General features: G+C 44.1%; 1 protein-coding gene across 21 annotated transcripts in view; it reads left to right on the top strand.

Moving 5' to 3' along the window:
* The window catches only part of madd (MAP-kinase activating death domain), a 42801-nt gene that overhangs the window by 3188 nt on the left and 26688 nt on the right, over positions 1-12925 (top strand). For 13 of the 21 annotated variants that reach the window (XM_056413501.1, XM_056413500.1, XM_056413499.1 and 10 more), the window contains exons 2-9: positions 1360-1549; positions 2896-3525; positions 6222-6525; positions 7116-7247; positions 8249-8362; positions 8451-8531; positions 10982-11038; positions 12347-12519. In XM_056413501.1, coding sequence (XP_056269476.1) covers positions 1491-1549; positions 2896-3525; positions 6222-6525; positions 7116-7247; positions 8249-8362; positions 8451-8531; positions 10982-11038; positions 12347-12519 — 1550 coding nt within the window. In that variant the 5' untranslated portion in view covers positions 1360-1490. The remainder of the gene's footprint in view (positions 1-1359; positions 1550-2895; positions 3526-6221; positions 6526-7115; positions 7248-8248; positions 8363-8450; positions 8532-10981; positions 11039-12346; positions 12520-12925) is intronic. The other 8 variants (XM_056413518.1, XM_056413520.1, XM_056413517.1 and 5 more) reach the window with 1 other exon arrangement.

Genomic DNA, 12925 nt, shown 5'->3' with positions numbered 1-12925 from the left:
CTCTCCTCTCAGACGAACGCGCTCCAGTAACCGTCTTCCTGGGTCACTCTTCCATCTGTAAATCCATAAATGGCAACGCGTGCGAACCGCTGGTTTAGATGACGCCTCCGTCGGCTTATCGGCGCGGCGATAACGCCGTTCACGAGACGAGGGAAACGCCGTTTGCATTTCAGGGCGGAGGTTCTGAATGTGGTGTTTGTTGCTGTGGGATGAAAAGGTTTCCTGTCGCTCATCACACGCCGGCTTATGCGCGCCGTCGGGTACCTTTCAACGCTCCCGTCGTCCCTCAGGGTCCGTACGGTCATGGAAAACCTGGAAAAGTCATGGAATTTGAAAATGGACATTTCCAGGCCTGGAAAAGTCATGGAAAAAACTTAAATCGTAAAAGTCATGGAAATTTGTTAAAATCGCGTGTTCATTCACGCCGAGTTTGGAATAATTGAGTTGTTTTTTAAAGAAAGACGCTCAAAATATAAGCCGGCGTACGCTCTCAATACGCAACATTTTCTAAATTTTTCATATTTATACTGAGATTTCAATTTGGTCATGGACATTTGGTTTAAAGTCCTGGAAAAGTCATGAAAATCCATCGGTCAAAATGTGTCAGAACCCTGGTATAACGTGATAACACACGCATGCGTTTAGGTTTTCATCCGTCCCAACGCGCCACATTGGTAGTTAATGAAGCGGTTTGATCCCGACCTCGTTCTGAGGGAGGGGCGTGGCAACTTCCGTCCGCATTTTAGTGAACCAATAATAACATCACATGGAAAAAGTGTCTCTGTAAATAGTTTAGTAACCATAAACCGAGCATAATCCCTCCTTTGTTGTCAATGGAGCGCCTCCTCACCACATGTGCAGCTGGTTGTCACTTTGTTTGACTAAAGCACAGCTGTGAATGTGTGCCGTCAACGAAGCGGCCGCACGTTGTTTTTTTTCCGTAGGAAGTGGAAGTGGACAACCTACTTAAAAACACTCATGCATAGTTTTTTAAAATAACATCCAATCCTCTCTTCTTCCTGTGGAATCAAACGCCCGCCGGCACCGACGAGCTTGGCTAAAGAATCGGAGCTAGGAGCTAACGGCTAACGGTCGCAGATTTCCATGGGTTGCGTTCAAGTACCATTCGGTAAAACTAGTATTAAAACTAGATAAATGTAATCTCGTAGTTTTTAGCGAGCAACTTTAAATAATAGCGGTTTGAAGGGACTTCTTTCACAGTTGTAACTTCCTTGTATCTGATTGGTTCTCTGGATCTGCCGATGAACAAGTTCAGGAGGCGGAATCTGTACCGGGGGAAAATTGCATCTCAACATCTCTACTTCAAAGAGTTCAGAGTCTCTTTTTCTTGCGTTGCAGGTTTTTGAACTCTCACGATGACGATCGAGGAGCTGCCTTTCCACTTCACACCGGAACTCTCCCCAGCTGCGATGGGAAGGCGCCACTGACTCGAGAGGGAACGTCGGTCCTGGACGCCGTGACGGTCCGAGATGGAGAAAAAGAAACCGTGCCCTCGCCTCCTGGACTACCTGGTGGTGGTCGGCGCAAGGTAGGAACCTCCGCCGACGTGGAGACGCCGTTTGGGTTTCATGGAATACCCCCGACATCTCAGCCATGACATTTGTTTAGTGATGCCGATTTAATGAAATAGTGTCATCTCTTTTAGGGTCAAACTAAAAATAACACACAAATAGCACAAGGATGAATTTTTTTTTGAAATAAACCTAATGAAGCCCAATCTCTAGTTTAGACCTTGGCTTTGTGTCAGTAAACCAGATTAACTGCCCAGAGTCGTACCAATCGGGTCCAAAGGCTTGGTGACCCGCTTTGTGGCGTCTTGGCGTACGACAGGCAGACAAACTAGACTTCCTGGTCGTTAAATCTTCTTCATCCTGCAGACGCTCGTTCACATTTCGCCGACGTGCGCTTTGTGCATCACTTTGTGGAAATCCCCAGTTTAATCCAACTTCTATCAATTGACCAAATTCTTTGGTTCCTCTCTTTATGAAATGCTTAATGAGCATTTTTTATACATCAGACTTGACCCTTCCCGAAGTTTAAAAAAACGCAGACTGGCCAATCGCATTAGCTAACATCAGCAGAGTAAAGCACCTAAACACACTATGCTACGCTAGCTAACGAAGGTACACCAGACATAATCTATTTTCTAATTATGCGAATAATACACGATATAAAGAATCCTCACTAGTGATGGAGCTTTTTTCGTAAATAGTGAAATCCCTTTTTTGGTTTCACCAAAACAGGAGCTAAATCCACCGGACTGATAAAACACATCTTTGTCTTTACACTTCTTCAACAATGTCTAGAAATAAACATATAATTTCCAGCATTAGGACTGAAAATATCGGATGAGAAACCAGAGCGAGGTCACTGACATCTCTTTAGCTTTGTTTCATTCCCTTCGCATTGAAAATGCGGAAGGTTATGTTTTGATCGCCGTGTATTTATTTATTTATTTGTATGCGTGTTACTCGCATAATACAAAAAGTATTAAACCGAATCGCATGCAATTTGGTGGGATGATTGGTTATTATCCGGGGACCATTTGATTAGATTTGATCGGGTCAAAGGTCAAGGTCATGAAAAGGTCAAAATCTTCTTTTTACCATAGCACGGTCAATGTGTATCCAATTGGCATGCAACTAATGCCAAAATGTTCATAATTCAATGCCCAATCTTGTGATATGCGAAGGTATGCGCTCTACCGAGTGCCCGTTCTAGTTAGAGAGTGAAGTGAGTGACCGTGTGAGCTCCACTGTAGCTTGACAGAGGGGCGGAGCTTAGCGCCGGCTCCATTAAGCCACACGACAAATGCAAGGTGCTTCAAACGCGATAGAAGTAAAAAAAAAACAAATGTTTGTTTCTCGCCTCCAGGCAACCGAGCAGCGACAACGTGGCCCAGACGCCGCAGCTCCTCCGCCGCTACCCGCTGGAGGACCACCGCGACTTCCCGCTGCCGCCCGACGTGGTGTTCTTCTGCCAGCCCGAGGGCTGCCTGAGCACACGCCAGCGGCGGGTCAGCCTCCGCGACGACTCCTCCTTCGTCTTCACGCTCACAGACAAGGACTCGGGGATCACCCGCTACGGGATCTGCGTCAACTTCTACCGCTCTTTCCAGCGGGGGCACCACCGCGCCCGCGCCGACAAAAGCGGCCACGCGGCCGCGGAGACGGCCAGCGACGGGTCCGACGGCAGCGGGGGAGGCCCCGCCTCCGCGTTCTCGCCGCCTGACGACGCCGACTCGGCGACTCCCCCCGGCTTGTCCGGGGAGGAGGGCGGACGAGCGGGCGCCGAGGCGAACGCCGGCAAGTCCCCGCAGCGCAAGCGGAGCGCCGCCAAGATGGCGGCCGGGAACCGCAACAGCACGCTCACCTCGCTGTGCGCCATCAGCCACTACCCCTTCTTCTCCGCCTTCAGGGAGTGCTTGTACATCCTCAAGAGGCTCGTGGACTGCTGCAGCCAGAGGCTGACGCAGCGGGCCGGGCTCCCCCGCACCACCCAGAGGTGAGGCTGGAGGTGGCGTCGCTCACGGCTCATTGGGGGGACTCTTTCAGACATTTATTCACGTAATCTGTATTTTAGACGCTCGCGCTTCCAGCTGTTTTGGTTTTAAAGTGGTTCTATCAACAACAACACGTATGGTCGGTTGCTGTAAAAGAAACTGACCACATTCACGGTCGCCAGATAAAGAACTCCTCATGCTTTTGTCATTATTACATTCTTATTATTACTCATTATTGGACAGATTGCCATGAGTTCCTTCACATGACCAAGGACTTAACAACTTTTGCTTTAAAGGAAACGATTGCGTTTACTTTCTCACCGTTTTTTGCCTTGAATCTGACTCCTCGACCGTTTGTATTGGGGACTGTAATTCACTTTGCAGCCTCTAGGGGGCGCGAGGGCGGCGAAGAAATGTATCCCTCCTAAATCTGTGTATGAATGCACATCTATACATACATTTAAAAAAAAGAATAACATGCTTATAAACGCAACAAAAAATAGCAGGTCCGTGCGTCTCATGCGTGATGATCTGTCTTCATCGGTGCGACGTTGCATCAATTATTTGCCGCGTCATCGCGTTCGTTCATGACGCGGCAAATAATCGACGACCAACACGGACTCGATCCGGGACGGTTTTATTTGCCGGCCGTCTGCAGCCGGTGTCGTGTTCTCACACTCCACCTCCGGGATAAACACCAAGCGAGCCGGAAATAGCCTCAGTGCATTCGAAAGGTTTTTATATTCCAGCAAATCGTATTTCCTCCGGTGCGGAGACGGTTTCCGAGAATTTGTTTATTTCGACTTGATATACAGAATTTCCGTTGATACTCGAGCTGCTTTTCAGTTGTGCACCCATTCTATGAGAAGAGTTCAAATAAAGAGAACACTAATGTGGGATGTTTTGGACCACTTCATAGGAAGAAACGACACTCGGCACTCGGCAGTGTTTTGTTTATGTTTTGTTTATGTTTACCTTCGCATTGAAAATGCGGAAGGTTATGTTTTGATCGCCGTGTATCTATTTATTTATTTATTTGTATGCGTGTTACTCGCATAACTCAAAAAGTATTGAACCGAATCGCATGAAATTTGGTGGGATGATTGGGTATTATCTGGGGACCATTTGATTAGATTGGGTCAAAGGTCAAGGTCATGAAAAGGTCAAAATCTTCATTTTACCATAGCGCGGTCAATTTCTATCCAATTGGCAACTAATGCCAAAATGTTCATAATTCAATGTCCAATCTTGTGATATGAGAAGGTATGCGCTCTACCGAGTGCCCGTTCTAGTTCGTTTATGTTTTGTTGATGTTGATTTATCTTAATTTAACGGCAGCGTCGATCGGTTCTTATTTGGTTTGTGCTGCAGAAAACGCACACAGCCGCCCACTGTGTGCTGTTTTGTTGTTGTGTTGTTGTGATGCTCTCGGTTATCCAGGGTGACGCATTCTCGTAGTGACAGTGTTAACGAGGCTGTCTCTTCCCGTGGGCTGAGACCCAGCGTGACGGTTGGTCACCTGAGGCGTTTCCCCCACCGCGCTCTAATTATTTATTTATTTACAGCTGTCCACCCAGCGCAGCGCTCCCCCTCTCGACGCACAGCTCATTTCACACCGCGACTTTCCCTTTTTCCTTTCCTCCTGATGCAACGATAACATTCCGATAACATTAATATCGATTTTCACCGACGGCCTCTGGAAGAAGAAAAAAGGCTATTAAAGCCGCAGGCCGAACGAAACCGAGAACCCCCCCCCCACGACGATATGATTGGTTAAAAAGCGGCGCCACAATGACGGAGAAGCAGGAGCGCCGCTGCATAACGGCTGCGAGCGGCGTTCTGTTCTACGGCGGCTCGGACAGATCGAGGTCTCTGGCCGCCTCCGGGGTGCAGCTGGTGGGAGGGCTCCGTCGGACGAATGATTTATCTCCCTCCTTACCACACACACACACACACACGGTGTCATTAGCCCCTCTCTCGAGTGTATATTCTCTGTGTGAGTGTAGCATGGCATGTTTGCACATCAATATTTGGCCGATTGCTTAAGAGCCTCTCGTCTTTTAAAATCTTGTTTGCTGGTTCTGTTCGTGACGTCGTTGGCTTCCCGGTGGCGGTCTGCTGCATTACATGAGCATCACAAATCTGGTTTTCATTAAAATAATTACTGTCCGCAATACATTGTTATTTGTTACGCTTCACATATTTAGCACGTTGGTGAAATTATTTGGATCATGGAAATGGGAGTCAGTGTTTATTCGTGTATTTGACAATTTGGTGTGTGTCAAACGGGGATTTGGATTCAATGTATTGAGATATTGTTGGCGAGGGATTTATTAAATATATATAGTATACTACAATCAAATAATATCGCAATACTCGAGCATAATGATATTGTTTTCACACGTGTTCAAAATGGATTATGTTATTAATTCTTTATTACATGTTTCTAACCACTTTCAAGCTTTCTTAAAATATAATTCTTAAAGTTCATCAAACAAATGCCATGATTATTACTCCTGGTATATTACTTCTCTCGGTTTCATATCATTTACATTTAATATCTATTTGTTTTGGATTGGTGCCATGTGGTCACATGCATCCTAAATAAATTGGGCATTAGGATACTTGTGAGAGATCAAGAATAAATCAAATGAATGCGGAGGAGCGCCTCTGAACGCTCTCTGTGTTTCCTCTCCAGAGACACCATGTGGCGGGTGTTCACCGGCGTGCTGTCGGTGGAGGAGAAAGGCAGCCAGCTGCTGGCGGACCTGCGGGAGATCGAGTCCTGGGTGTACCGGTTGCTGCGCTCGCCGGTGCCGGTGGCCGGCCAGCGGCGCGTGGACGTGGAGGTCCTGCCCAACGAACTCAAGCGGGCGCTCACCTTCGCCCTGCCGGACAACTCCCGCTTCTCCATGGTCGACTTCCCCTTGCACCTGCCCCTGGAGCTGCTGGGCGTGGACGCCTGTCTTCAGGTCCTCAGCTGTGTCCTGCTAGAGCACAAGGTAAGGGACCCCCCCGACCGAAACCTGGTTCTGAAAAAATAAGGTCCGGAGTTAATGGTTCATAAGAAGTCACCAAGTGAGACCTCGTCGTAAACCTCCCATCTTCGTCTCTGTCATTTACTCCGACTGACGCACATTTTTAACGGAGTTTGATTATAAGAACAAATGTATGAACATTTTAAATGTTTTTTTTCTTTCTCACAAATATAATCAAAACTAGAATGGGCACTCGGTAGAGCGCATACCTTCGCATATCACAAGATTGGGCATTGAATTATGAATATTTTGGCATTAGTTGCCAATTGGATAGAAATTGACCGTGCTATGGTAAAAAGAAGATTTTGACTTTTTCTTGACCTTTGACCCGATCGATCCCAAAATCTAATCAAATGGTCCCCGGATAATAACCAATCATCCCACCAAATTTCATGCGATTCGGTTTAATACTTTTTGAGTTATGCGAGAAACACGCATACAAATAAATAAATACACGGCGATCAAAACACAACCTTCCGCATTTTCAATGCGAAGGTAACAAGACGACAGGGTACCCGCGTTGTTTAATCCGTGTTTCTCTGTAACCTCCTCAGGTCATTCTTCAGTCGAGAGACTACAACGCTCTGTCCATGAGCGTCATGGCCTTCGTCGCCATGATCTACCCTCTGGAGTACATGTTCCCCGTCATCCCCTTGCTGCCCACATGCATGGCCTCCGCCGAGCAGGTATAACCAGCGTCGGAAATACACCGGGGCGAAGGGTAAAACTGCCCCAAAGAAATATAATGTTGCCCCTGATATCACGAGGAGAGGGGCAACACATGCCCCCATAATTTAAAAACGTTTTTCTGTTGTTCTCTGTTGTGTTTGTCCTCTGTGTATCGCCTGTACACAAAAATAAATCAATTAATAAAATTTTAATTAGAAAAAAACAATGGAATAAGCGAAAATTGTTAATAGTTGTTTATAAAAATGTAATAACAATAAATAACCACAAATAAATAAGAATACTATTGAATATGATTTATGTTTTTAAAAAAAAGAAGAATTATATTCTTATTTTTATGACAATTGCTCATATACTGTAAGCCTAAATAAGTATATGTATTATATTAAAGGTTAAATGTTATTTCACAAGTTTTTAAAAAGTGCCCCCAATTTATTTTTAAATGCCCCTGGATTCCAGACTGGGGGCAAAAATTGCCCCCTGAAAATGATGTAAATGTCTTAATGGAGCCCTGCCGCTGAGCTACGTTGCCATGGAGACCACACTGTCACTACCTGCACTTCCCGTCTTCATACTATCACATTTTCGGATTCAATTCAAAGAGTGGTTTAAGACTGAAACGGATGTGTTTTAAAGGAAATAAACGTCAGTTAACAGTGATTTTAAAAGTACAAGCTCAAATCTTTAAACATCACCTGGAGATCCAGACTGCAGACGATGCATTTAAGGAACGCCTGGAGTCGGTAAACCTTCAGTAGCTAGCGTAGCATAGGGGTGCTAATGTCAGTTAATGTTGTCCGACCTCTCTGTGTTACGGATGTCACTGTTAAACAACCTGAGCATAAAGAACCTCTCGAACCTTAAAGTCAGCCGACTGGTTGTCCTGCGCTGTGATTGGCCGGTCTGCGTTCGAGGGGGCGGGGCTTGGAGTCCATTGCAAATGCTCTCGGGCGCCGCTGCATCACGTTGTGACTGACCGCCGTGTGTTTTCTCCCCGCAGCTGCTTCTCGCCCCGACCCCCTACATCATCGGCGTCCCCGCCAGCTTCTTCCTCTACAAAGCCGACTTCAAAATGCCCGACGACTTGTGGCTGGTCGACCTCGACAGCAGCAAGGTCGGTGCATCGGCACGCCGCTTCTCGGCTCCTGATAGTTTGTTTGTTTTGACAACTTCTTGTTTATTCCGCGTCTCTCCGTCTCCAGGTTATCGCGCCGACCAACGCGGAGTTCCTCCCCCCTCTTCCGGAGCCTGAAGCGGGCGAGCTCAAGAAGCATCTGAAGCAGGTACCGCGTGGCGTTGGTGTCCGTCCTCTTGAACCGTTACCCGTGTTCATATATATATATTTATTTATTTATTTATTTATATCTATATTTATTTATTTATATATATATATATTTATTTATATATATAAATGTATTTATATATATAAATGTATTTATATTTATTTATTTATATATATATATATTTAAATCCTGCCGCTCTGTGGCAGCACAAGCAGAGTAGCCGCGTGAACCCCGGCGCTGCACCTGAAGCCCGGCCGTTCAACGCCGCTCGCCAATTTCTTACGTACGTGTAACGCTTCTCTTTCCAGCAGTGTGAAGAGTAGGGGCTTCCTCCCTCACCACCGTTGTATGTATTGTAGATGAGCGTGAGAGCATTTTCCTTTGGGATTTGTGGTGCACTAACAGAAACAAATGTGTTTCTTTCTTTTTTTGTTTCCTTTTCCTGTTTTTCTTTGCATGCTCAAAAGCTCTTGGAGGTAAATGATCAGATTCTAGGACCCTCCTGGAAACCTTTAGTCACTAACGTACCCCTCTCCCCCGATGGTCCAACATCACAACCTGGGTCTGATTCACGGGGTTAATTGACGTCATTTTTTATTTGACAGTTGTGAAAAACACATTGATTGATTATCAAGGACGGAAAGAGCTTTTTATTTTTTTATTTTTTTATATATGATGACCGGATATAATACAAACCCTCGACGGTGCACTCCCTAATAATTGATGGTGGAGTTTAAATTCATGACGACTGAAATGGATTCTCAAGTACCGCACTAATTAGCCTTCTGCGGTTTCCTGTTCACGTCGTAGTGACGATGATGATGATGAAGAAGAAGAGAAACCCGCTCATGACCTTCAGTGAGTTCTTTTATTTTTGCAGAAACGCCATCTGTCTGTTCAGGGCTTTTTATAAAGGGAGACGACGCAATTAAAATAATGGCCTAACCCTCATTTTTTTTATCGTATTTAAATTACACCGGAACAAATGTAAAAAATTTTTTTTTTTTAATTATTAAGTGGTTTGAAGTTTTTTGTAATTTATTTAATTTAATTTAATTTATTCAGGCAAACATTTAATTTAATTAAATTAATTTAGGCAAACAAGTTTTTTGAAGATTTTTGTAATTTATTTAATTTATTCAGGCAAACATTTAATTTAATTTAATTAATTTAGGCAAACAAGTTTTTTGAAGATTTTTGTAATTTATTTAATTACATTTAATTTATTTAGGCAAACATTTAATTAATTAAATTAATTTAGGCAAACAAGTTTTTTGAAGTTTTTTGTAATTTATTTAATTTAATTTATTTAGGCAAACAAGCTTCACGACAATATGAACTCTGAAGCTGTATGGGACATACGTTTTGAGGGGAGGGGGGGGGGGGACACAAACAAACACCGAGCTGCTGGTGCACTTAACCGCTTGGTTTGTTTGTGTTTTCCTTTGTGTGAATTTGGGGATGCCAAACTAACATTTAAGGCATCGTACAACGGCACTCACACAAAAATAATTTAAAAAACTGTCCCCTTTTTATTTGACACCTTCAGTGAAATCCAAACCAACATGGACCTGTCCTCATCCGTCCTCACACACACATCTAGCTGTATCCATACGTCTTGAATCAGAGCCAGTTTGTTAGCTGTGTGTGTGTGTGTGTGTGTGTGTGTGTGTGCGAGGAGCAGCTCTCTCTCCCATGTGTGCGGGTGTGTGACAGAAGCTTGTGTGTAGGAGTGTGCAAAGCCTCAGTTTAGCAGTTGTATATTTGGAAACGAGAAGCATACAACAACAACAACAACAACACTATCTGCCATTGGAGAAAATGTGGCTGAAGATTGTTTCAGTGCTTCTCTGAAGACCGCGATGCCAAAAGCAGAATGTTGCTCGTGTGAGAGTCACGAAAAATACTTGCAACTAAACACTGAAATAAATTGGTCCTGAACCAGCGACGAATTTATTTTTCGGTTGTGTTATTTCAAAACGGTGATTTATCGTGCAAGTATTTTAATCTGTGTTTCTGAAAAGAGATCTGCTGTTGTTTTATCTGTCATCATCTCCATCCCTCCATCGTTGCCACTGGCTCCGCCCAGCTGGTCACCATGGATACCGTCACGCGTCTACGGGCGGCTTTGGTCTCGTGTCACCCGTCCGTGTCTCCCCATCTTCCTCTTTCTCTCCGTCTTCCTCTCGTGTCTCTTCACTCGCACTCAAATGTCTCTTCTTCTCTCCTTCCTTCAGTAAATTGTCAAACGTGAAATGAGACGCTCGTCTCATCTTTGCACAAAAAACAACCGCAAATATTACCAGACAAATTTGTGGGCGGGATTTGCTGGTGAAGGGAGACCAAGAAAAGCAGGAGAGGAGGCCGTGTGGCGTGTGGCGTGTGGCGTGTGGTTCCTCGTGTCATCCCTCCATCAGGCCTTCATCATGTGACTCCTCTTATGTTCCTAGTGTCTGGTCAGGTTGACCGTGATCACCCAAAAGCAGATCTTCTCCTCCGACAACAAGGTTACTCATTTCTCCTCCCGTGGAATGTGTAATGCCCCTGCACGGAAATCCTCTCTCTCTCTCTCTCTCTCTCTCTCTCTTTCTTTCTCTTTTTCTTGTTGTTGTTCTTCTTTTTCTTCTACTTCTACACTTCTTCTTCTTCTTCCACTCTTCTTTTACATTTCTTATTCTTCTACACTTCTATTTCTACACTTATTCTCCACCTCTTCTTCTTCTTTTACACTTTTTCTCACACTCTTCTTTCACATTTCTTCTTCTTCTACACCTCTTCTACATCTCTTCTTCTTCTACACTTCTTCTATTTCTACACTTCTTCTTCTCTTTCTACACCTCTTCTATTTCTACACTTCTTCTCTTTCTACACCTCTTCTATTTCTACACTTCTTCTTTTCTTTCTACACCTATTCTTCTACACCTCTTTTTCTCTTTCTACACCTCTTCTTCTTCTATTTCTACACTTCTTCTTTTCCTTCTACACTTCTTCTTCTCTTTCTACACCTATTCTTCTACACCTCTTCTCTTTCTACACTTCTTCTTTTCTTTCTACACTTCTATTTCTACACGTCTTCTATTTCTACACTTCTTCTTCTACACTTCTTCTCTCTCTCTCATTGTTTTGCTTGCGACTCCAACTCGTCTCTCGCCCTCTGAGACGTGGATGAGCTGCATAATCACAGGAATGTTGCGGACCAGTTTTTAACATGTTGCGTAACCCCGCTTAGCTCTGGCTTGAGCATGACTGAATGTGCGTGCATCTATCTTGGCATCAGTGAGTGTTCTCCGTGAGAAAACAAGTCAAACTAAACGCCGACCAAGCTACCCACCTCCCTGACGGGAGTTTTAACATTCACCTCCGGCAACGGCGCGTTCCCTAACGCTAAGCTAAACACGAGACTCCGTTTCCCCTTGGAGCAAATCGTGCTTATCGACTCCCTTCCCCTCAGAAGTGACCCACCCACCAGAGGCATCAACATGCTCAGCAAACTGTGGTTTTAATGAGGGTAAAGACAAATTGTGACAAGAATAAAGGGGGAGGGGTTACTATTTCATTGGGTCATCCCATAAAAGATTGTCCATGATAAGTTCTCATCACTCACTCACTTTGGCACCAATATTTCCCCTCAAAAGCGAGGGGAAATATGTATATTATGTCAACTTAAGTGTAGAAATTGATATTTTGACGACAATGTTGATGCCAATCGTGGGCGTGGTCCATCACCGTGCTGTGTCTTTTTGATTTTCTTTATGTCTTTGAATCCACTGCTGGTTCTTTTTTGTTCTAACGTGTGTCCATGTCACCTGTTGTAGGCGTTGGCCAGCATGAGTTTGAACACCCAACCCATCCTGAACCTGGAGAAGTTCCAGGAAGGTCACGAGATGCCGCTGCTCCCGCCGGGACGGGACAAAGCCTCGCCGTCCTCCACGGAGTTCAACCCGCTGATCTACGGCAACGACGTCGACTCGGTGGACGTGGCCACCAGGCAAGCTATGAATGTTTCCATTGGTCACGCCTCTGTGGCCATTTAAGGGGGAGGGGGAAAGGTTATGAACTAAATATATTTATGGATTCACAGATATGGGATTTTAGGGCTAACAACCAATAATAATCTGTTTGTTATCGCCGTTTGATCCAATAGCCAATAAAATAATCTTTAAAATGCGAAAAGGATAATAAATAAATAAATATATTTATTGATATATATTTATTGATATTTATTCATTGATATTTATATATATATATATATATATATTCTTTTTTAAATATTGATTTATATATATTTTTTATTTATATTGATTTATATTTTTATTTATTTATATACAGGACTGTCTCAGAAGAATAGTATTTTGTTTTTTTTTATTTTCAAAAATGTCAAAACAAAAATTAAA

The sequence above is a fragment of the Pseudoliparis swirei genome, chromosome 4 (genome assembly GCF_029220125.1).
Source record: "Pseudoliparis swirei isolate HS2019 ecotype Mariana Trench chromosome 4, NWPU_hadal_v1, whole genome shotgun sequence".
Classification (NCBI taxonomy): domain Eukaryota; kingdom Metazoa; phylum Chordata; class Actinopteri; order Perciformes; family Liparidae; genus Pseudoliparis; species Pseudoliparis swirei.
The sequence above is the reverse complement of the archived record's forward strand: the minus strand, read 5'-3'. Positions and strand labels throughout refer to the sequence as shown.